Source organism: Gasterosteus aculeatus, chromosome 2, assembly GCF_964276395.1.
Source record: "Gasterosteus aculeatus chromosome 2, fGasAcu3.hap1.1, whole genome shotgun sequence".
Classification (NCBI taxonomy): Eukaryota; Metazoa; Chordata; class Actinopteri; order Perciformes; family Gasterosteidae; genus Gasterosteus; species Gasterosteus aculeatus.
Window position 1 is genome coordinate 11,155,676 of NC_135689.1, and position 23,700 is coordinate 11,179,375.

At 43.8% G+C, this 23,700-nt stretch overlaps 4 protein-coding genes across 7 annotated transcripts; 1 reads left to right on the forward strand and 3 right to left on the reverse strand.

Moving 5' to 3' along the window:
• Positions 1 to 152: 152 nt before the first annotated feature.
• On the reverse strand, positions 153 to 8,094 carry LOC120829088 (rho GTPase-activating protein 4). 2 transcript variants are annotated; one of them, XM_078092261.1, is made up of 23 exons: positions 7,740 to 7,865; positions 6,925 to 6,979; positions 6,392 to 6,481; positions 6,088 to 6,259; positions 5,837 to 5,999; positions 5,639 to 5,701; positions 5,309 to 5,437; positions 5,092 to 5,220; positions 4,682 to 4,903; positions 4,506 to 4,607; positions 4,211 to 4,366; positions 3,941 to 4,025; positions 3,824 to 3,848; positions 3,605 to 3,704; positions 3,437 to 3,497; positions 3,256 to 3,333; positions 3,023 to 3,151; positions 2,831 to 2,936; positions 2,460 to 2,687; positions 2,331 to 2,377; positions 2,025 to 2,253; positions 1,879 to 1,927; positions 153 to 1,410 (listed from the first exon to the last, which is right to left on the reverse strand). In XM_078092261.1, the coding sequence occupies exons 3-23, from the start codon at positions 6,456 to 6,458 to the stop codon at positions 1,273 to 1,275; spliced, it is 2,478 nt and encodes an 825-aa protein (XP_077948387.1). In that variant the 5' UTR covers positions 6,459 to 6,481; positions 6,925 to 6,979; positions 7,740 to 7,865; the 3' UTR covers positions 153 to 1,272. The 2 variants fall into 2 exon arrangements, with proteins under 2 accessions (XP_077948387.1, XP_040048841.2); XM_040192907.2 differs by lacking the exon at positions 6,925 to 6,979 and having other exon boundaries at positions 7,740 to 8,094.
• A 1,045-nt stretch (positions 8,095 to 9,139) lies between these two features.
• Positions 9,140 to 11,526, reverse strand: naa10 (N-alpha-acetyltransferase 10, NatA catalytic subuni). 2 transcript variants are annotated; one of them, XM_040192976.2, is made up of 8 exons: positions 11,301 to 11,526; positions 11,058 to 11,156; positions 10,900 to 10,958; positions 10,739 to 10,784; positions 10,502 to 10,617; positions 10,339 to 10,383; positions 9,758 to 9,842; positions 9,140 to 9,670 (listed from the first exon to the last, which is right to left on the reverse strand). In XM_040192976.2, the coding sequence occupies exons 1-8, from the start codon at positions 11,319 to 11,321 to the stop codon at positions 9,488 to 9,490; spliced, it is 654 nt and encodes a 217-aa protein (XP_040048910.1). In that variant the 5' UTR covers positions 11,322 to 11,526; the 3' UTR covers positions 9,140 to 9,487. The 2 variants fall into 2 exon arrangements, with proteins under 2 accessions (XP_040048910.1, XP_077948442.1); XM_078092316.1 differs by having other exon boundaries at positions 9,140 to 9,677; positions 9,756 to 9,842.
• Positions 11,527 to 12,677: 1,151 nt separating this feature from the next.
• Positions 12,678 to 18,225, forward strand: LOC120829095 (ceramide kinase). The gene is made up of 13 exons (XM_040192920.2): positions 12,678 to 13,175; positions 14,039 to 14,134; positions 14,298 to 14,435; positions 14,508 to 14,636; positions 14,731 to 14,794; positions 14,896 to 15,041; positions 15,132 to 15,206; positions 15,325 to 15,477; positions 15,695 to 15,800; positions 16,503 to 16,606; positions 17,020 to 17,216; positions 17,297 to 17,613; positions 17,737 to 18,225. Exons 1-13 carry the CDS (start codon positions 13,049 to 13,051, stop codon positions 17,849 to 17,851), a joined length of 1,767 nt encoding a protein of 588 aa, XP_040048854.2. The 5' UTR covers positions 12,678 to 13,048; the 3' UTR covers positions 17,852 to 18,225.
• LOC120829099 (glucose-6-phosphate 1-dehydrogenase) lies at positions 18,222 to 23,675 on the reverse strand. Of its 2 annotated transcripts, XM_040192928.2 has the most exons (12): positions 23,225 to 23,675; positions 22,612 to 22,649; positions 22,413 to 22,521; positions 22,108 to 22,325; positions 21,870 to 22,028; positions 21,601 to 21,726; positions 21,412 to 21,505; positions 21,132 to 21,318; positions 20,784 to 21,019; positions 19,439 to 19,515; positions 19,249 to 19,341; positions 18,222 to 19,162 (listed from the first exon to the last, which is right to left on the reverse strand). In XM_040192928.2, the coding sequence occupies exons 1-12, from the start codon at positions 23,339 to 23,341 to the stop codon at positions 19,072 to 19,074; spliced, it is 1,545 nt and encodes a 514-aa protein (XP_040048862.2). In that variant the 5' UTR covers positions 23,342 to 23,675; the 3' UTR covers positions 18,222 to 19,071. The 2 variants fall into 2 exon arrangements, with proteins under 2 accessions (XP_040048862.2, XP_077948422.1); XM_078092296.1 differs by having other exon boundaries at positions 22,108 to 22,521; positions 23,225 to 23,558.
• Positions 23,676 to 23,700: the final 25 nt, after the last annotated feature.

A 23,700-nucleotide genomic window follows, 5' to 3' on the forward strand; every position in this document is an offset into this window, starting at 1 on the left:
TAGAAAACTACATTTATAAACAAATGTTGCGCTTCTGCAGTGAATAATACTATTTTTCCATTCAGCTTACTTTAACAAATATTCTAAAGACCTCTACATCATTATGAGAAAATGTGTTGGATTCATTCAAAAAACGAGGGAGAGCCGACCAATACATTGGCAAGAATTGTTTATTCATAACACGATTCGTTTTTTAGACATTGAGCAACGTACGAGAATGCTTCCAGTTTAGTGTGACATACTGTGACACATGACTCTTTTGCTTTTGCTCTATTTATTAACCCCTTACTCCAAATCTGTATTATGTTATTTTGTTTAACAAAGTAAAAAAATAGTAATAATTATCATAATTATGTATGATAATATACTGTAGCACTGACAGTAAGACATTCGTCAACTAATGACTCGTTTGGAAATTTTTGGATGACAAAGCAGTACAAATATTTTGGTAAGCGTGAGAATGCAGTGTATGTACACTATTCTTGGTGTACTTGGGGAGCAATTTTACAAGTCAAAATGTTGTGAAAAACATTTTATGGTTTTTCTTTTCTCACTGTCACATTTAGTTATGTTTGTGATACAATCTGTGGTTTGACTTGTTTCATTCATCTGTTACCGCCAAACGGCTTATGCTAAAATAGCCTCTACTTCTTTTACTTTCAGTAAAAATAATCAAGGGTTAGAGTAAAATTTATTTAATAACTCCTCAAAAATATCACTACTGATATCACCAACAAGAAAGCGCAGACAAAATATTAATTAGACACGAAGGATAGGAGGACAAATCATTCACAGTTTTGCAAGTTACAAATAATATTTACTCTTTACAGCTAGAGTATTCAGTTTCACCAACGAGGCAAGCCTCATGTTCGTAAACACATCTGATTGAAAGTGATAACAATTGAATGTAAAAAGACACAGACATGAAACCATCTACTACCTAACCACATGCAGCTGTACACAGACACATCTGTGCATTTCAAGAAATCTACACTTTACTACAGGCAACTGCAGAGTCGCACTGTAAGGAAGGTGAATGTAGAGTTGTGTGCGCGGAGTCACCCAGTGGAAAGAAGCCCAGACCCATCTCAAGCATCTCAGAGAAGTGACTGAGTCAATGCTTTTAGTTTGCTATACAGAAATGTGCTGAAAGCTGCTGTCAGGACACCTCCAGAGAATTGGAATATTGTATTATCACTCTTTTACATTCATCTACTGCTGCCAGTCCTCTCATTCCAGTGAATCTGCTGCTCTGAAGAGCCCCGTATCTCTTCACCTGCAGCCGTCCCGCTTCCCTTTCTTCTGGGAACCCTGGGCAGAGGGAGAGGAGGCGGCGGAGGAGGAGGGATCCTGCAGTGCTTGCCGTGAAAGAAGCTCAACGAAGACAGAGTCCATCTGGCGACAAACCTCCTGTGAGATGAAATGAACAGGGAGATGAAGAAGACCGAAGTCTTTGTTCTCGGTTCTCCCTTCATCACGTTAAGTGTGCATGTAAACCACAACATACCATTGTCATTAAACCATTGGCGATTTGCTGCTGCTTTCTAACAAGACACTTTATAAAAATGGTATTGCCGATAACTAATCATTTTATAAATAAATAATTGTCTGATGCTCTATAGATCAGTTACAGGCAAGTTCTTAATATGTCTCACATCTGTGCTGCATAACATCCATTGAAGTCCATTCATTGCAATTTGAGATTACAACATTTATAAATACGGACTGGTTTGCGGTTATGTTTACAATGATTGGTTTAACAAGTTGTAGATTACATACAAAACTACTTCACGAACAAATATATTTTTATTAATGTCAAGTAATTACTATAAAATCATGTTGAAACGAGTAATTTGAAATGACAAAAACAAGACAGACCTTGTCTACTTTAACGACAATATCCTCAGGAGACGAGTGTCCCTGAACCCTGGATGGAGAGGAAGGGACCAGAAGACATAGAATGTTTATTCCTCACTCAAACAGAACAAGTCCGGTGCAATCCCTCAACGTCCAGTGCTACTCACTCTCTGCGCAAATAGCCAGCAGAGTGGCCTCGTGACCTGCACTGCGGTCCAACGGGAATCTGGAGCGTTGGCTTTCCGCTTGAAGCGACGCTGAAGCCGACTGGTCCGCCCGTCAACCTGCTGGCGTCGACGGATCCGCTGCTGTTGGCTCGAGGGCGTTCCGTCTTCTTTTGTGTTGATGCCACAGACGAGCCGGCGCCGTTGACGGCTGACGTTCCCGTTTCCAACGCTACGGTGGATGGCATCATGTTATTTTATCCAGGAACACCACCACAGCCGTAGAGATGATGGGCATGTAAAACCTACCATCTTTGAACTCTGCTTCTACATCTCCTTCTTCAAGGATGGTCTCACTGTGAAGAAGAACATCCCGACATTAAGATTCCACCATGCATTTGTATTAACGTCACAGGTATAAACAATCCTTCCCCTCACCAGTCGTCCTGTTCCAGTGTCATGCATTTCTCATACACCGGCCCCTGCACTTCGCTCTGGCTGGGGAAGATGCTTTCGTGCTGGACGATGATGCTCTTCACCAGGGCGTTTATCTGAGGCTGTAGAGTGACGGCATCGTCGTCGTGAGCCCCTCTTAGCAGGCTGGGGCCGAAACACACAGCCAGGTTGTAAGGCTGCATCATATTCTCGTCACTGTACTGAGACACACTGGAGGCAGGGAGCAGAGACGCACGCATACGATAATAAACTGAGGGAGACAGCAGTTTGAAAGATTGTAAGTTGAGTCACAAAAAAAAAACATTCATTCATTCATTATTATTCATACTTTATCTTCTATGAAAAATACTCACTGGTGAAGGAATGCAAAAAGGTATCTCATGACGACGATGACGGGATGGAGGTAGGAAGAGATGACTAGTTTTAGCTGAGCTGCTCGCTCTTCCGCGTTCTTGATTTCTAAGAAAAGAGTATGAAAGAAAGATAAGCTCCTGCTTTGTTCTTGACCACACTCACCGGAGGTTTGAACACACACACACACTCACGGATATGCTCCAAGAGTAGGCCGGTGCTGTCGATGGGGAACAGGGGATTCTCCAGACCTCTGAAGTAAAGCTTCAGCACTCCAGCAACGGAGTCCAGTTCATATCTCCGGTCAGCCAGGGGGTCCTCTCCTGCAGGACGAACCCACAGCACACTGCCCCACGTTATTGATGCTCCACAGAGAGAGAGAGAGAGACATGCTGCTCATGCAAACACACACACACACACACCACACCTCGCTCAAATGCATCACGAAGGTGGTTGACCTCCGCCTGAGATCCCGGCACTCTAAATATCCCTTCATGGTGGAGACCTGATGGCGAGAGATAAGTGCTCAGAAAACATCTTGTTTGTAGAAGAGTGGACAAATTATATATCCCATTTTACAGTTCCTTTAGTCTTAAAAAAAAACTTACCGTTAAGGTTGATATAACAGACACAACTTTCCACAACAACTGGAATCTGTTGTCCTGATGCCTGAATGGAGCAAATTGGGATTCATTTCATAAACTTTCAGTCCATTACTTCACTCATAACTGATGTGCTGGCAAAAAAAGGCATAATATTTTGTGAGAAAGGCTGACCTGTATGAAAGACAGCATGTCTCCACCGAAAAGTTTGTGGTTGTGAATCAAATTAGCACATGAGAGATTCTTCCTGAGACGCGTCATCTTTCCATTGTGTCTGCAGAACCAGAGGACATAAGTCTAAGCTGAATTTGGTTATAATATGTACAGTGTTATTCTTGGTTTTGTTGTAAACAATGACTCTTAGAAGACTCTTTAAAACATGCATATCTGTACCTAGGCTGCTGTCCATTTGATGGCTCTGCCAGCAGGAGAAAAAAGAAGCGACCAGTAAGAAGAAATGCACCAGCTGTGTTATCGGACATTGTTGTGTGTGAAATGCTGGAGTTATACCTTTCTCTAAAGCCACTTTGAGCAGGTCATGTTTGACTTGCAGTTTAGATTCCAGGGAGCCGAGTTGGAGGTGTTCTTTTACTTTCTGTCAAATAAGATGCTTTTATTATTATGCTGGCACCACCATTTCGTAAGGTTAGTCACCCCGACAATAGAAGATAAATAAGGTGGCTGCATTTTTAAAACGTCCTGTTTCATAACTAAAAAAATATAATTATATATATATATATATATATATTCTTACATACACACACACACACACACACTCACAGATAAGTAGACGTTTTCTATTTCCTGTGCGTTGGCCCTGCGGCGGGGCCCACTGGGAGTGCTGTCCTGCTGAGATGAGCCATTGGCAAGATCAAGATCATCATCTCCAATGCTTTCCAGCAGGGAAGCCTGTGCCGCCAGCCTGCTGCTACCAGCCTGTATGAGAGGAGGAGAAGAGATAACGCACACAGTTAGTCATGCTCAGACTTTTTTTCTTTTAACACTGGGGGGGATCCACTAGACCCACTTAAGAAAGGTGACACAGATGTGCTTGGATTCACAGGATGCAAAATACCTCCTCGGTTTCCGGAGTCACAGCTTTAAGCCTCGTTTGTATCTGTTTGAACCGGATTTCCAGCTCGCATCTCACTTCACCCTCTGCACTCACCTCGGAGACCTTGAATGACACGCAACAGTTTAGCGTTGAACAGCTGGAATGTCCCCTTGATGCAGCGAAACCACAATACAGACCTGGTCTCCATCATGGGGCTGGTAGGGGAAGCGAAGGGGCATGCAGAAGGTGTTGTAATGGTCCTGCAGCAGCGTGTCTCTGTCGTGGCTCTGGTCCAGTCCGGAGACGGTTTCTTGGACCTGCTGCAGCCCCGTGGTCAGGTTCTCCTGGGTACGCCCCCGACTGGACAGGTAAGCTTGCATCACCCGACCCACAGTGAGGTGGTATCCCACATCTGCACACTGGGAGAAAAACGATTCAATTCAAACTTTAGATTTACAGTTGTTTAGGCGCTTGGCAATCAGGGTCCTTAAACGTGACCAGCGTTAACTCGTACTATGTTTAGAAAGTTATTATTGGCCGAATGCTGCATGGTGAGAGTCAGCATTTTTGACAAAAGGGGAAGGACAAAAACAGATCACGCACTTACATCTATGAGAGTAGAGATGTCTTGGAGGTAGTACTTGTTCACAGAGGCATTGGCTGCAGCCAAGTTTAGGAGGTAATCGTTTCGTGCCTTGGTGCACTTCAAGTCGATCTCCTGGACTTTGCCTTGTCTCTATGGGACACAAACAAATCATCAATAGGGAGATGACAGACTTGTATAGACATGTATGCGCACACAATACTGCACAAAGGGGTTTTACTTTTTCTATCAACCTCTCCAGCTTCTTAGAAGCACTCTGCTTTTGTTTTTCTTCCTGTTTCTCGGCCTCCTTCAGCTTCCCCTCTGCACAAATGTAGTCCGAGTGGTACTGGAAGTATGTCCGCCATGCCTGCACGCACACGCACACGCACACGCACACACACGCACACACACACACACACACACACACACACACACACACACACACACACACACACACACACACACACACACACACACACACACACACACACACACACACACACACAGCTATGCTTTCCTTGATTGGCTCAGGAATCAAAAAGGTTTTGTGTGATCGGTTCTCACTTACAGTCTGAAGCTCTGTGGTAACCTTGAGTAGTCCATCTTGCAGCTGAGTACAGATGTCTTTGCTCTGGTGAAGAGACAAAATACAGCAGAGAGATGCGTCAATGTCAAGTGTTCAACAGAAATACAACGGGGAGAGTCAGAAAGATTGCAGGAGATAGCAAACCAATGTGTTTGGTGGTGCCAGTGCTTCTACCAGTACCTTCTTGGCAAGGCGCTGTGTGTACTCCAGGCAGTGCGTGAGGGGCTGGAGGAGGAAGTTGCTGCAGTGCTCGCTCATTGCGCTGTGGCCTTTACTTTCTTGGCGGGTCTGGGAAAGCAGAGCCAGCCACACTTGGGACACGGAGTGACTGCTGGGCTCCTTCCTGAGCAGGGAGGAAAGGTGCAGGACTTGCCTCAAATTAAGGCACCAACTGAGGTGTGTTACGTTGTGCGCCAAGGATTGATCCTTACCTTTTGATCCTGGAAGTGAACCGTTCAGAGAGTTTTTCAAGGGAGCGGGCGTACTCGCTTTCAATTTCCCCCCGGCGACGCAGGTAGTCCGTCAGGTCCTGCAGCTGCTGGCTCTTCTGCTCAAGTTGCACATCCAAGACCTTCAGCTGGTCTACAAGCTGACAACGCACCTCTGAGGGGAACGTGAAACAGGAGGGCGTGAGGACAACGGACAAGGCAAAGATAAAAGAAACGCATGCGAGAGAATGGAACGCATTCTGAAATTTTGGGCGAGAAACTGAATTAAGCTAAGTGATTATTTCACCTTTGATTTGAGTGTCGTAGTCCACCATACCAGTCTTCTCCTTCCGCAGTTTTACATGGGAAGTCATTGTTGCTCCAACTGGGTTGAACTCTGGATAAAAAAAAAAATAGTCACAGCATTCTTTGAGTGCATGCAAACTATTGTGATGTTCTGCACTTAAGAATCAAGGCCTGAGCATGCTACTCTACAAACTGTCACACTGCAGTGAGTGAAGTGTTGAAAGACCTTCACCCTAAACAGACCATGCAAACTTCCTGCTGAAAAGAGAAGAGAGCATGTTCACCTTACTTAAGACATCTCTTTACTGTTTAATGCTCTACAGAACTGCACGAAACTAGAAAACCCAATTGGAAAGTGCCGCCTGCTGCACCGCTCACGCTGCAGAATTGCATGAGGTGCAAAAATAGCTGCAGCAACATCTCAGCTGCCCTAAAAATAGGATTGAACCACAAGAAGCAAAAAGTCTGTAAAGATGGTTTTACTAATGATATGCAAGTTTAGTAATGTGGAGTCCTGAACTTGTTTCGACTTACCTTAAAACGGTTAAACATTGGGGTTTGTTTATATGGCTGAGAATGTATGCCGCCTCTAAAGATTAAAAAAATGATCCTTTACTGGAAAACATGCATTGCAGAAACTTATTTTCATTTTTGCAATAATATGATATGCCAGAATCAAGCATTCATTTAAGCACTTTTAAGCACAATTTAAGGATTGAGAACAAACCAACTAGTCTGATGACAGATAGCATTTATCAGGGCATTTATCAGGACATTTAATACATAACCAAAAGGGGAAGAGTGGGCTGTTTTTGCTCCTTGTACAGTCATCACACTTTCTTTTCCTACCCCCTTTAACTTCCCTTTTTTTGTTTTTCTAAAAGTCAAACGTCACTCATCAGCATTCGCTTTAGCCGAACTATGTTCTCTACTCCTTTCCGTCTGAGACATTTGTCAGCTGACCTCATAAAATCAGTTTGTTAAAGCAAACACAAAACTCCTTGACTCATTTCTCCCACCATATCACTCATTTCCATTAGTCCTTTTCATTCTTTCAGTGTGTGATCAGCAGCGTACCAACACCTCCCGTCGTCACAAACTGCTGGAACGGTTCATGAAAGATATGCTCAACTTTACAGAATCTGGTTCTTCCCTTTCTATTCTCTTTATTGTGTTCCACTCACAAGTTCAAACACATCGTTTGGGCCTGAGGGCCATGCCTAATAACAGTGCTCACTCCGCTGTGCAAAAATGTGTTTATCAACACTAAGCTAGCCAACAGTCTGCTTCTGAAACGGATCCACGAACATAAATTGATAAAAGTTTAATTCATACATATAACGTCATACCTGGTGGAGAGCCGTCGCACACGAGTCGCTTTCCCCGGACCGAGACGACGAAAAATAATGCCAGTTGACAGCACAGTAAGCGCTCAACTGTTTCACCTCCCCCTCACATTGGACACGGATGGGTGGAGTGGAACTCAACTCATCTCTTTCTCTTTCTCTCTCTCTTGCTCTCTCACACACACACACACACACACACACACACACACACACACACACACACACACACAGAGAGAGAGAGAGACACACAAAACTCTTTCGCAACAGTCATCGCATTCACACTTCTTACTTTGGGGAGTCATTATGCAAGTGACAATTTTAATTGTGCAAGCGAAAACTTTTCTAGTCTCCCTCCCGCTGCCTCTGAAGCTCCAAAGAGGCTTTTGAGTCCAATCAAACATCAGCTGTTGTCACTTCACGAAATCAGCTGCTTTAGTGTTCAGTTGGGAGGGGAAACCAAAACGCTCTTGAAGACCTCGGGGTAAACTTAGGTCAAGACTATAACCAAAGATTATGATGAGATGTGTATGGTGAGCAGGCTAATTGTGGAAACACCTCATGTCAAGTAAAAAAGCTAAAAGCGTGCACTGCTGGTAAAAAACACCCATTGATACCAATAAATGATAACTGAATTATTCAGACTTATTTTGATCAGCAGCAGCATTGACTGTACTCGTGTACAGATTGCAACGCTGTCTCATGCTAATTTGTTATGTGGCCGTATACAAAATAAGTTAATTGAAAGTTAACTTAACATTTTTATGCAGATTGGGTATTTGTGCATAATGAAATGTTACCTCGCATGTACTTCTCGGTCACACCGGTTTCCTTCCTCTTAACGCAGTATGATGCTTAAAAACAGCTTCACTGACATATATGGAGAGTGCGCCACGGTTTGATGTGAGGAAGTTTATAGAGCTTATCTACTAGACTGTTTGATTGTGCTACTGTTCACTTTAACGCTTTGGCAAACTCAAGAGCCTTGAAACACCAGTTAAGTTTCCTCAGCGTCCGTTCAGCTCAGCTGTAAAGGAATAGGTCACTCAGACTCAAGTATGGCTGGCTATTAATATCCAACACATCATTTATCATAATAACATGCTTTGTTTTTAGGAAAATGCAACAACATTGCTGACTTCAGCAATTTGTTTTTTTTTGTAGCAATCTTAAGCCAAACCGTAGAGTTTCATTACCAAGACTTGCCAAGGATCTTTGTAAGAATTGTTAACGTTAACCGAATGTTTCGTAATCTGGTTGAAAAACCCACCAACATGTGTGAGATCACTGTCTGATGCTGCCAGCAGGAGTCATCAAAGTTGAATTAGTGTCACACGTGTCTTTTTGACTACCAATGGAAACCTTTACAGTACAAGATCGCTTATTGAAATAAGTGGTACCAAAAATGTTATTTGAAAGATTTATTTGCAGCAATTCTGCAACCAGATTGAGACAACTTGAAAAGCACAAATTGTTTTAAATTCTCTAAATCTCACAGAACTCTTTGCAACTCTGTGTAATGACAACAACAGTCCGATAAAAACATTGAGATCAGTTATTCATTAACGTTATTCATAAACACCCTGATTCAAGTCATTATCCGAGACCTTTTGTTCATCACTGCAAGCTTCAAGAAAAAAAACTGATGTGGGACGTGTTTTGACGCACAGATAGTCTGTAAAGCAGATGTATTGTCAAATAGGGATAAAAAGAGGAAGCATGGGATGAATTTAAAAATGTCTAGGACTGCAGCGTCATTGTGAATCAGAAGAAGAATCTTTAACGTCTGTGCTTTCTGTCGCCTCGCTGACTTCACTCAGCTCTTTGCTCTCTCCTCCGCTGTCTCGCTCGTTCTCCCTCTCCTGGTCGCCGGATCCCGACGGGTTCTGGCCCGACGCAGCCTCCTGACCCGACAGGCGCACTCCCGGCTTTTTCACCTTGGGGACATATAGACACAAACACGCTCACGGTTACAATCTGCTCGCGGTGCCGATTTTACAAGAAGCTGTAGAAACAGCGCTCACTTCATCAGCCATGTGGGCCAGGTCTCTCTTCATGGCGTACGCATCCTCCCCATCCGCGTAGTATTTGGGTTCTATCTCACTGATCCTGAGGAAGAACAGCAGCATATTGGTTGTAGTCAGAATAGATACATGTAGCCTGGGCTCAGGAGCGAACACGGTCCAATGTTTCAAATTGTTTTAATAAAAATACATTATTAATTAAGCCCCAATAGAATTGTAATTTCTGGAATTATTGAGTATTTAAAATGTTATTTTGCGAACTAAAGTTTAGATCATGACAACGTGATTGAGGAAAGGAAAATCTTTTTCGCACTGTGTACTGCAGAGTCGGTGGTGCTGGCGGCTGCAAAATTAAGATCTATTCAAAAAGAAAGCAAAAGGGTGCATTGAGCCAAACGCCTTTTATTTATCATTTTAAAAGAAAAAAAACAACCACGATCACACATTCTCATGGCCTGATAAGCTAATACGGATTTATTGGCCAGCTCTACCTACGACTGCAGTGTTTTTTTACATTTGCAACAATACCACGAGGCAACAATTAAAACAGTAAACAAATGCTGCCATAGAAATGCACTTACTGGAACTTGAGCGTGTTGGAGTACAGGTGCAAGGCTGCGCGGTTGCTGGAGGGGAAAACATCGGGAAAGAACAGGGTTACTCACACGGTGACCCACACATTAACGTATCCAAAAAGAGCAGATAAAAACCGAGGCCAGAGCGAACAAAGAGGTGTAACTTTACCTTTTGCGAACATGAAGCGAGACATATTTAGCGCTGAAGTTTTCGATCATGGCCCGGCTGGCCTGATCCATCAGCTTCTGAGCCAGACCAAGACGCCTGTGGGAGCGCTTCACCGCCTGTCGGACAGATGGAGGTGCACAGAGGTTTATGAAGCACTGGAGAAGCCAGCCAAACATCTCAGCGCCACAAAACGTGCAACACATGGATGGGAGACGTTTGGAGATGAATGGGACTCACCAGGGATGTGATGTGTCCATGGGGTACGTCATCAGGGTCCTCCTCCCTGCAGGGCGGAACACATAAAACATCTCGTCTGAGTAACCGGTGTGCAATAATAATAATAATAATAATAATAATAATAATAATAATAATATATAGTCACACATCTAAAGACTCACATCTTTGCCAGCACATATCCAACAATTTTTCCATTTTCGTCCTCTGCAATGTAGGAGAGCTGAATCGATAATAGAGAAGATCCATCGTTAGGATTGAGATAATATGAGCGGTGATATCAGCCGAAACCGGGTAAAAGGGAAACTGCACGGTGAATCACCTGAGGCCAGGACAACCCGTGATAGAAGTAGTATTTCATTTGGTAATTTTCCGGAAGACACAGCAGGTTGCAATGCTGCATATTCATGAGGTCCTCCGGCTGAGAAAAGAAAAGTCAGATAAATGACATAATGCTTAGCCGGCAATATGCGGACAGCTCGCCAGCCGGCTGTAATAACGATGCTAGCTAAGCTAGCGGTGGGTAGAAACAGCATGGCTGTTGGGAGGATTTCAGCATTCTTACCCTTGCATTTCGTATGTTCATTTTGTTAGTTGGCTTGTTTACTGGACTGTGGAGACAGAAATAAAATAAACAAAGTTATCGCGGATCAATCAATTCATAATCATATAACTACAAGGGATTTAAAGAGCTGGTCTCGCTAACCAGCTAGCTAACTTGACTTGCTTAGCAAGGAAGGGAGGGGAGAGGAGCAATAAGCGTGCCACAATAAGGTCATGCATTTCCGGTGCCATTGTGCGCTTTGCCTTCACAGTAAAAGTTGGATCGTTTGCGTGAGGCACAAAAAACGTGACTTGAATCACTTTTGTTTTGAAAAATTTGATAAGAACCCGGTTATTACAATATGTATTATAGTGGTTCACTTGACGTAAGTGCACCATCAGTACAATATAAACTTAATTGTAAACTATTATTGTATTCCCTGGTCCTGGAATCTTGTGTTTTTAATTTACTTTTTTTCTTTTACCATAAAGTAGTCTCTAGGCCTAAAATAATAGTGCCCGTAATATAATTAAAGGAAACGTGAAGAGGTTTAGGGTCTAGGGGTAGAGGTCAATAGGGGTCAATTGTTTTGAGTCACCAAATAATGTCGACCTAACCCAAAATTGATAAAACAGGTATTTTCTTCGATTTAGAAACAGACTTGTACAAGTCATAAATCCAGTCACAAAGTGTTGGGGAACAATATTTATCGTATTCTAATACGTCTTTTTTAGGTCTCTGAATGCTGATTATTAAATGACAATGAATTTAGATCGATAAATCCAAACCCTGTATGTTTTTAGCAAAGGGGGCCACGTAAACTACAAAAACCTGCACGCCCTGGTGTGGATTTCCTTATGAGCGTTCAAATAAATTCTACTATATGTTGTGTCTTAACAAATTACATGGAAATGTGCAAAACTATTCAAATAGACGTTGATTCCTTTTTACATAAGGAGGAGTTTCAAAATAAATAATGCTGACACATTAAAAATACACTGTACTATTCCGAAATAAAGCTTTATAGAAAATGAAAACCCCATTGGAGGAATTTAAGTCCTACATATCATTTTGAAATTCCTTTTCAGGTACTGTGCAACTTTAAATTAAGATACACTTTATTGAGTGACAGGTTTTCCTACAGGGTTTATTTTCTAGCTTTTCCTGTCCTATATCATTTCCCAGTTAAATGTCAAGTGTGCACCTTTATAACAAGTTACTTTTTGAATTTTTACAAATGAACGTATAATCTCACTTTACATAACACCTAGCCTATGAATCCGGACATTTCCTGGTATTGCATTTTAGTTGCCTTAACCAGATTCCCTCTTTTCACCCCTAAAAAATGACTTTTGCCTCATGAAATGACTTAATTCTATAAGGAGCCCTCACCGGGGCCGACAGGTGAGGCTCGTGCTTCAGCAGCGTGCACGCGCTGGCGGTGCGACATGCAAATGAAGCAGGTGTCACCGGGGAGGAAACGAACAGGAGCAGAGACCGGCCGAGGTGCAGGCGGCGTCGTCAACGTTTCTCACACGGAGCCATGGCCTGAAGAGAGAGATCTTTCAAGAGAGGCACCGCCGGATCCGTCCAGAGGAACATTTAAGGGAATCCCGATTTAGACATCGAGTCGGTCGACCTTGCGCGTATTTACGAGGAGATGCAAAAGTTACGCCTGTGAAATGCGACTGTGAAAGTTTTCTCTGTGGAACTGGAGGAAGGGAGGAAGAGAGAGAGCGAGAGAAAGAGGGGAGGGACGCTTTTCTCCGATGGAGGAGACGGATCCGCGGCTGGAGTCCAGTGTGTGGGTCGGGAGTAAAAGATACCGCGCGGTCCTGACGGGCTGGCACTTCAACTGGACCGAGGTCGATAAGACGAACCGCGACAAGACAACAAGTAGGTGGCTCTTCAGTCTCCAAAAGTCCCGTGGTCGTGTATGTTTAAGGATGACATTTACGCGCACGCTCCTGAGGGGGGAGGTGGGGAGGGTTATAATAGGCCCACATCAACACTCGTTAAAAGCCCCAACAGGTCACGGAACCGGCATAACTGGATGATGACGAAACAAAAAAACGCGTGCGTGAGTCGCCTCGCAAACGCCGCGAACAAAACATGCGTGACACCGTATAATCTGGGAGAATTACAGGCCGGCTTCATTAGGGCAATAATTGTCAACAGAAAACGAGAAGGACGAGTTAAACGGCACTTACGTGAACGCGACCAGCTGATGGAGGCGCGCGTCGAGGGGCCCCGCCCACCTGCAGGAAAACGCCTTCACGTCAGGTCACGTGCACAGTGCAGCAATAGCAGAAATTCACCCTGAAGTCATTGATCCTGCACATCATCCTGCATTAAATAGCAATCACACGTTATGTGTGTTTACTACTAACACCACGACATACTTTTTATTTAAAAACGGATGCTTTGGTAACATTGTTTTTTTAGACACTGTCATGCAAATGTTGTCCCAAAGAAGACCCAGTGATGTTTGACATGTACCTGCTATCCCGATTATTATCAGGTGTAATTAACAGAATCGATAATGGCGCAGCTCTTTAGATGAAGCAGCATGGATAACATCAGAACTCTTAAACTGAATCCGCTTGATGGGTAACAGACACCATTCGTTTTATCAGGGACAACTGTGCTTTTTCTAACGCCGCGTGACACAACGTGGATATTGACTGCGTGAATATTATACACAATACATTGTATTGAATGCAGTTTAATGCTGTGTGTATCTGTCTCTGTGATAACAGTTTCGGTGCCTGTGGCGGAGGTGTTTGGGGTGGAGGAGGGCCGCGTGGAGATCCTGCCCCACAAGTCTATCGAGGACACGGACAAAGACTTCACAGGTCAGTTCATTCGCGAGACTCCGGTGTCCCAAATACCGAGTCCACAGTCGACGCCGAAACGCCAGTGCACAGAATACTGGCGTTGTGGTTCAGTCGGATGTGTGGCTGATGGAGTGATCTCACACCGTGGTTTTGTTTCCCCTCATCTCTTGTTTGCCTCCAGTTTTCTACGTGAAGCGTAGCAGCAGTGGGAACTCTAGTGGGTTACTATGGAGACTGGGCCGGACCCAGTTCAGCTGCCTCAGCCGGGTGCTCAGGGACCAGTGGACAAAACACCTAAGAACGGCTCTAAAAACTCACAGTATGGACCGGTATTCGTCAAAGTTTTCCACTGGCTCTCAACAATCTGTAATATTCCAAATGTATGTCTCAGGTCCAGTGCGTCCAAACCGGCTATTGGTATTTATCAACCCATTTGGAGGGAAGAAGAAAGGAAGAAAGATCTACCATTCACTGGTGGCCCCTCTGTTTGAGCTAGCTGGTATCAGCTCTCATGTAGTAGGTAAAGAACCACAACTTGTCTCATAGTCAGCCTTCACTTCATTTAAGACAGGATGAATAAAAGGCACCTGTCATTATAACATTTATTTTTTCAGTGACTGAGCGGGCCAACCAGGCCAGAGACCACCTCCTGAAGAAAGACCTGACAGGCTTTGACGGGTAAGAGCCACTATGTAATCACTGTGGTATGAGAGCTTTGTGAGGGCTAAGCTCTGTGGGAGGTGCTCTCACAACTGAACCCTTGTGTTTGTTTATACCAGTGTGGTGTGTGTGGGTGGGGATGGCATGTTCAGCGAAATACTCCACGGTTTGATTGGCCGGACGCAACAAGAGGCAGGCCTTTGTGAGAACGACCCAACTGTCACTTTGCAGCCTTGTCCGCTCCACATTGGCATCATCCCTGCGGGTAAGGACGCTGGTATTAGGAGTTAATGAGCAGACGGTCGAGCGGCGGCACACTCACCCTCTTCTCTCTGATCTGCTGTGTCTAACGTAGGCTCCACAGACTGTGTGTGTTACGCCACAGTCGGAGTGATCGACCCCGTTACTTCCGCTTTGCACATCATTATCGGTGAGGATTTTAATCAGAATGTTTCGTACACACAAAAAAAAAAAATCCAATTCTCAAAAATACCAAAACAATTTGATCGACTGGCTGCTCCGTGGTTAAGCTTGCGTGTCCTTTGCAGGAGACTCTCAGCCTTTGGACGTCTGTTCGGTGCATCATGCGTCTGCTCTGGTGCGCTACTCCGTGTCTCTGTTGGGTTACGGCTTCTACGGGGACGTACTGGCTGAGAGCGAAAAACACCGCTGGATGGGACCGGTCCGATACGACTATTCAGGTGCGGATTCAAAATGTTATTAGAGCAACAGAAAGGACCGCTAGGACGTCGTTTTATTCTCCATTTATTTTCAGCTTAAAGACGAAGATGAAAAGCACTTCATGTGGCTAGAAAAAACAAAAACAAAAAACATTGCCTGTATATGTTCTTCATACGTTCAAAGTGTTGTGTACACATCGTGCCTTTTTTGCAAACCCATTTTCTCTCCTCCGTCCAGGCACAATGGTGTACCTGAGCAACAGAAGCTATGCAGGCGTCGTTCAGTACCTACCAGCAGACCCGCTGCTCTCCAGCCCCAGAGATAAAACACGCTGCCTCTCAGGGTAAAACACAGACTAAAAATAATAAACACAAAACTAACTCTGACGAAAGGAAAACCAAGAAAATGAAAATGTGTCCAACAGATTGTACTCGAGTGATGTGAAGCACCTAAATCCTTCACACAACCACAATCTGGGAACATGGGAGTGTTATCTATTTCCATACGGTTATTTGTCAAGTGTAGTGTTTTCTTTTTGCATGCTTTTTTCTGTTCTCTTCCTTTTCCTTTAATCCTTTATGAATTGACCCCAGAAAGGAAAAAAGAAGCCCTAAAGATAATGTGAATTTCCAGAAAAAGCCTGTTGAAAGTTGTTGGTTTCTAATCTCACTCCCGGTTCTGTTGGTATGAGTGAGGACCAAGGTCGTGTAACAACAAGAGTGACTTTAACCTTGTAGACCTGAAACCTTTCTGGTTGAGGAGGAGAGAAAGTGTCGTTATTAATTAAGGCGCCAGTGAAATGGTTCAAATTTCAAAGGTGTTGGGTGCACCTCAAGGAGGGTAGAACCCACGGCTGGAGGAACTTGATCTAGATGAAAGGTGAGCCCGTCTCTTATTAGTGTGTGCGATGCCGGAGTCTTTTCCCCGAAGCCGCTGGCTGTCAGCTAGAGGTTTATAATGCTCTTATGAATGGGTGACACGGTTGTTATTTGCCAGACCTTCAAGCAGAATTAAAAGTATTTGTGTTGCATGTGTTCATGTCCAGCTGCAGTGTGTGTTCCCAAAGCACAGAAAGGCTTTTCTCCCACTCTTCGGATCCAGGCTCCTTGTACAGCTCCCAATTCAGACAGTTCAGTAGCGACTCAGAAGGTAATCACACACACACACACACACACACACACACACACACACACACACCTGTATGTGTATATTTAAGCCCATTTAGCAAACAATCTGTACACTTTATAGCGACCTTATTTCAAATGAAGCCAATTTATAGGTTGTTTTATTTGAGAACTGAAATTCTCCAGCGCCCTTTATCCCTCCCACACCGCTCAATCCAGTTCACAGGAACATGCACTACCTGTAGATCCAGTGAGAAAGAAAAAACAAACATATTCAGTGAGCAACAATTCCAGCAACGCCTGAGGAGTAAATCTAGTAAAGTGTAGAAAAGTGTGCATGATGGAATGCAGAATGTGCAAAAACAGGTGCATGTTTCATACAGGTGCAGGGATTTCTCTTTCATGTGGCATCATGTCTCTTCTTCTCTGTCCCTCCAGGCGAGTGGGTGAGGGTCGAGGGCAGGTTCAGGTGTGTGTCTCTCACTTGTATGTCCTGCTCGTGTCCCAAGAGTCCTTTGGGCCTCTCTCCCTCCGCTCACCTCGCAGATGGAACAGGCGACCTCATCCTGGTGTGGGACACCCACCCGCTGGGATTCCTCAAGTTCCTCTACAGACACACCTGCACAGAGGACCAGGTATGAGCACTTCCACCGGGTAACCAAGTCGCGTTAGCAGGTTCGAACACAGCTTGACCCGGTTTCCCTTCTCCTCTTAGTTTGACCTGCCGTTTGTGGAGGTGCACCGCGTGAAGGCCGTCCGTTTCTCCCTCTCCCCCGACGAAGAGGAAGGAGCATGCGAGGAGTTCGGCGGGTCGGGTGTTGGGTTGGATGAAGAAGAGAGGAGCTACATTGAGACCGTGAGCAGGAGTGGATCTCAGCAGCACCTGGCGGAGTGCGGCACGGGACGAGAAACGGCGAACAAGCAGAAAGCGGCGTCGCCCTTCTCGTGTGGCCTGTGCTGCAGTAAAGCTCCCGCGGTGTCAGTGTGGAACTGTGACGGAGAGATACTGACGGCCACAGAGATCCTGTGCAGGTGAGGGAGTTCGCCTGCCCGCGTGCTCTGTTCTGTGTCGTCACAGGGTGATGTAATAACATTCACGAGGTGGCACAGATGACTCTCAGCGGCACCGTTTTTAACCACGTTTACTCGTCTCAGGGTCCACGGCCAGCTGGTGCGTCTGTACGCCAGGGGCATCGAGGACGGAGCCGCCGTGCACAACTGCGCCAGAGGAAATGAAAAGTGTGAAAGGGGATACACGCTATACGAATAGGCCCACGTAAATTTTGGATGATGAGCGAAAGGCAACAATAGACACGTTAGGCAATGATAGTTTGTGAATTTACTGAGACAGCCTTGTCTGTCGGGGCAGAGAATTCCCAATATTTCAGGTACTTTTATATATTTTCTTATGCAATAATTGATAGATTGTTAAATGAGTGTGTTTGTTGAACTCTTCTTGTTCTACTTAAAACTTGCTAAATGCTGACTTATTTGTAATACAGACCTTTCTGTGGTGTATGCATGCAGTTTCTATTCTCATAATTTTATTTATTTTCACTTGAGCTTCAACAGAATCAAACCATGGGAAATGTTAGAAGAAATGAAAGAAAAAAAATGAATACAAATAAACAAATAAAAAATTGACTTGACTCATTTTGTGCTTTATTGTTGACAAAATTAGTGTACATTTGAAATATGGTAAAAGCAACAACAGCTTCAACATAAATAATTGTGCAGTAGGAACTACTACTAGAATTGATTTTGACTGTTTTTAAGGTTAGGGTTACGTACCATACTGAAAGATCATAATATGTTATAGTAAACTGCAAATACAATAACACATAAGGGAACTAATAAAATCGTCTCCAGAGGAGATGTTGTAAAACACATTTTTGCACTTCCCACGGCCCTCAGAGTACTGGCAGGATGAACAGATGGTCTATTATTTGTCAAAGGTATGTGTGTTTGTAGTTAGAAGGCCACCAGCTGGGCCAAGTACCTGACAGAGACTGACATGGTTCACAAGAAATTGTGTGCTGCAAGCAGTTGAAAAAACACCAGATTTAAAAGTAAATCAAAGTTCAAATCAAAGTTCATTCATGCATTGTGATGGAAGCACCAGTGTTACGGATTAACATGCATTTAGAAACTTGATTTAAGTTTAGTCTAAATACATTTTTCATACAATTTTACCTACGTGAAAATCATTCTCATGTGAAGCAGAACATTTTAGGTAAACTTTCATGTCATGTGTTCTTACAGACCAGACGTCCCAGTGTAAATCCTATGTAGTGTTACGTTTCATTATGCTGTGATGGCTGTTAACACGGGCCTGCTGATAGCAGAGAGCAGGTTTGAATAAAAGAATATAAACATTTAATTAAATGTGTGAATATTGATGGATTTTTTAAAGTTAAAAATGTACAGTTATGGTTGTTTCCAGATTTACATTTGTGTGATCCATTAGTATTTTCGAATCATTCGTTTGAATCATGTTGGGTGGGGCTTCACCCACTTGTATGTTCCCTCATAGTGGAATCCCACCCTCTTCATAAGGTCATCTGCTTCGTCTGGACCACGACTGTAGATGCACAAAAGAAAGACAGCATGAAGAGATCCACTGGAAGTGACATTTCTGTATTATATATTTATTTCTGTCTGTTTTACCTTCCGTATGTATAAGGGATCGGTCGTGTCCTCTCTCCCTCTACTTGGTGGAGGAGGGGGGTGAGGATCCTCCAGGCCTCCCGCAGCTCATCACTGGTACAGAACAAAGAGTACTTCAAATTAAAAAACAAAACACCACACTAAAACAAAATACTTAGAATACATTATTACAGCACATGGTGCTACCCACCTGCGAACAAAGTGCATCTGATTTCCGCAGAAAACATCTAGAATCAGCCTCTCGTAAGCGTCCGGGAGCTTCACGTCCTAGAAGAAGACGGCATATGAAGAAAATAAGGTGTAAATACCTGCTTGATTCAAGATCTTTCTTAATTCGAAGAAAAGAAACAAGATAAGTCCACAACATTGCACCTCTCTACAAAACAAAAACATATTAGACAGTAGAATAATTACTTATACTCATTAAACATATTGTATACTTTGCAAGTCATTCAATACTGTACACGTGACATCCATGATGTAATGTCCATCCTATTTCTTCCTTATTTTATCCATTGACGGGTTTCCGAGGGAGTTTTTTCTTCTGTGTCGAGTTTGGAAACAGAGGACGTCGAAGGTGTACAGATAAGAAAACTCGGCACGGCAACCATTTGATTTTGGACTATATATTGTAAAATGAGTTCAATATTATTTTATGAGGTTATGAAATGTGAAGATGTAAGACATGTTATGATTAGAGTGTGTTAGAAGTTAGATGATAAATGTGTTAATATATTATATTATATCCCATATTGTGTCAACTGTCAAGCTATAGGTCAAAGGTGAATGTCTTATTGATGAGCGAGAGGCTCCGGGTTCGATCACAAGATGGAACCAGAGAGTAAGGTAATGAAATTCCTGGGCGTGGATAAACGAAGGGGTGGAGCTACTGTTAGCTGTGCGGCCAATCGCATAATGCTGTAAAAATAATGGACAACCCCCCAGATGCAAAAACCTTTGTCTCAGGCAGAATCTTCTTTTTTAGTCTTCTTCCATACTTGTTTAGTCAGATAGAATGCGGAAAAATAATACACTATTTTGCTATTTACTCTGTAAAAGTACCTGTACCTTGTTAAATTCTTTCTGATTTTTAAACTCGAGGCAGTTGATCTTTCTGATTTTTAAACTCGAGGCAGTTGATTCTTTGTGGTTGCATTAGAGGCTGGAGGCCTAGGTTCCACCTTACAGTCTCCAGATGGAATGTGACAACATTACACAATAGTATTTTGCATCTCTAACCCTCCACCCAAATTTCAATACAAATGTGAGAAATTGAATATCAATCAAATAACACCATATATCCATATGCATTTACATTACAGTATATTATGTGCATTGAGATCAGCATTTTACTGTTAAAGTGTAACCAACTTATATAAAGAATTGAGTGACGTTATAACGACACAAAGAGATTCACTTGATCAAAGAACAACAACAACACAGGAAAAGTTCTCAAAAAGCAAATAAACAAAAATAGATTTTATGATTGAAATTGGGACTTGATTGACAGAAAGGCTTTGAGTTGGGAGCATCACCTTGTATCTGCTCCGGTAGGTGAGGTCCAGCTCAGTCTCCTGTGGGCTGAAGTAGATCCCGGGCCTTTTGGTCATCATCTTCAGGTAAATAGCTTCGTCCGGCTGCACACGGACCACCAGCTCATTCCTCTGACAGCGCTCCCCAAAAATGTCTCCTGGTACATCAGTGAACTGCAGACGCACTTCTGCCTTCCGTTCATTCAAAGCTTTGCCGCAGCGGAGAATGAAAGGTACGCCTGGGGAAGGGGCGAGGGGGGGGTGAGGGGGTTGATGGGATGATGGATGGGTGCAGCAAAAACATGACGGGGACCAGAGGGTGAGGACAAGAAAAGAAATGTTTTTCCTCACCGTCCCATCTTTCATTCTGGACATAAAGCACGGCTGTGGCAAAAGTCGGCGTGCAGGAGCCTTCGGGAACGGTTGGGTCGTCACGGTAACCCAGCTTAGAGTAGCCTTCGCCCTCAGGGTCCCCCAAATACTGGCCAAGCACCACATCCGTCCCAACAACTGGAGCTACACACTTCAGCACCTTCACCTGCAGCACACAAAAAACAGGAAGCTCTGATACTTAATATACAATAATATGAACACGATAGTGAAATTATTATTTACTACATTCAATCATTACCTTCTCATCCCTCACATCATCTGGGCTGGTGGAAGCCGGTTTCTCCATGGCGACCAAACAGAGTATCTGGAGGAGATGATTCTGCATGACATCTCTACATTAAGAAACAAGAAATCATGGTAAAGGATCAGGTGTAACAAAAACATGGTACTTGTAACGTCTCTTTTATCTGAATGTACTGTCTCTCACCGAATAATACCAAAGTCATCAAAGTATCCTCCGCGGCCCTGAGTGCCAAAATGCTCTTTGAAAGTGAGGACGACGCAGGCCACACTGTTCCTGTTCCATATTGGTCCGAAAATACGATTTCCAAACCTGGTCGTGGGAGAATAAAACACATATAAAATAAAACCCCCAAAACAAGGGACAAGAGGAACGAAACAACGAGTACTCCAGTATTCTATGACATGTTTCTTTTCTTACCAGTGGAACAGTGCTTGAGAATGTTTTTTGTTTACCTGAGAACCATGAGGTTCTGCACCATCTCCTTGCCCAGGTAGTGGTCTATGCGGTAGATCTGGTCCTCTGTGAACAGGGAGGACAGGTGGGCTGACAGCTCCTCTGAGCTCTGGAGATCTCGTCCAAAGGGCTTCTCTACAATTACCCTGCTCCAGCCTCTGTTTGACATGCACAGCTGATCAGAATAACGTGGTCTAATAGCAGGTGCACTATCGCGTTCCCATAACCGACACTGACCTGCGACTCATGCAGTGAGCTCTGATGTTTGTGCTGACATGCAGGTAGACGGTGGCGGGCAGGGCCAGGTAGAAGAGTCTGTGGGCGTCAGCTCCCCCAGGCAGAGACGACAGATGGCAGTCGAGTTGGGTGAACGAGGTGTCGTCGAGGTGTTTGCCGCTCAGGTAGGAGTTCTTACTGAAAAATGCTGAGAGACACTCAGTGTCGCCATCGGTGACCTGAGGGGAAACGCAAAAACAATGTTTCCAGAAAAAACAGCCCAAACAATCAACGATGTTGCACCAGACAGCCTCCAGGCCTGGTACCTTCATGTGAGGCAGACATGCTGCCTTGATATCTTCCACGGTCAGCTCAGAACGGGCAAAACCAACAAAGTATGTGTCATCTGGGAGCAGGCCATCTCTGAATAACCACCTAAGGGAGCGTCAAAAACAGTGATGCATAACATGGTCCTCGTAAGGCAGAGCGACCAAAAACATGCTGTTTGAGAAGCAGTTCACTCACCATAAAGTTGGATAGATCTTCTTTTTAGCAAGATCCCCCTGTGAAAAATATTCAAGTGAAGAATAAGAGATATAATGGTGAAATCGATAATCACTTTGGCTGAAAATAATCAACAGAAAAATGAACATAAGTATTAATGTGGAGGCGGTTAATCTGTTACGAAGAACACACCGTTTTTTGCAGGAGATTTCAGGTAAAATCTAAAGAGATCACCTGACAAGTAAGGGTTGAACAAACAAAGAAATAAGACATCTGGACTTTGGAACTTGTACCAGGCTCCATTTCAAAGGGGTCTGACAATGTTTTTGCTCCATAATCTTCCTGTTCTTCAATGCTTTACAAAAAAAGGTTTAGATGCAGCACATTTCTATCACTGGCTTACTTTTCCTGATTACCACACTATTCCAACGTGAATCATTCTCTTTGTGTCAATCGTATTGCTCCCCTGTCACTTTAAAATCTCTTTTTAAACTGTTGTTTTCACTGTAAAATTTGAAGCATAACGTTTCGACAGATCTTTTGTTGAATTGCGATCGAGGCACATGCGTGTTAATTTGGGAATAGAGGGAACCGGTGGTTATTCAGGTGGCGCTGTTTGAAAGGTTGTACTCACAGAGGCTCCCAGGATGATGAATATGTGCGTGCTGGAATGACTGGACTGTTCCACTCCATAGAGCTCCCTCCTGAGCCGTCCAAAAACCTCAGCGCGGGTCAAAGGCTCAGAGCTCATCTTTACGGCCCATCCGCTCTCAGTCGGTCCGGACTGTGGCAACTCTCATTGCTCTCTGGCTACATGAGACACACAGCACGGGGACATTTCGACGGTCACCCTCACCTTGCAGGAACACTCGGCAAGTTAATGCTGCCATCTATGGTTGGCTAGAAACAATGCCTTAGCGTGTCCACTTCCTCATGCTGTGTAAAACATTGGCTCCATTTGTCTCTCTAGTTCAGAAGGTTGGATCAACAAGATAAAACGGAGGGAATATCAGGTTTGGCAACTCGCCTATCAATTTCAAGTCTATTCAGACAAGGCTGAAAACAATTGGCAGGAATGTGTCCTGCTCGTAAACCACTCCCTCCACAAAA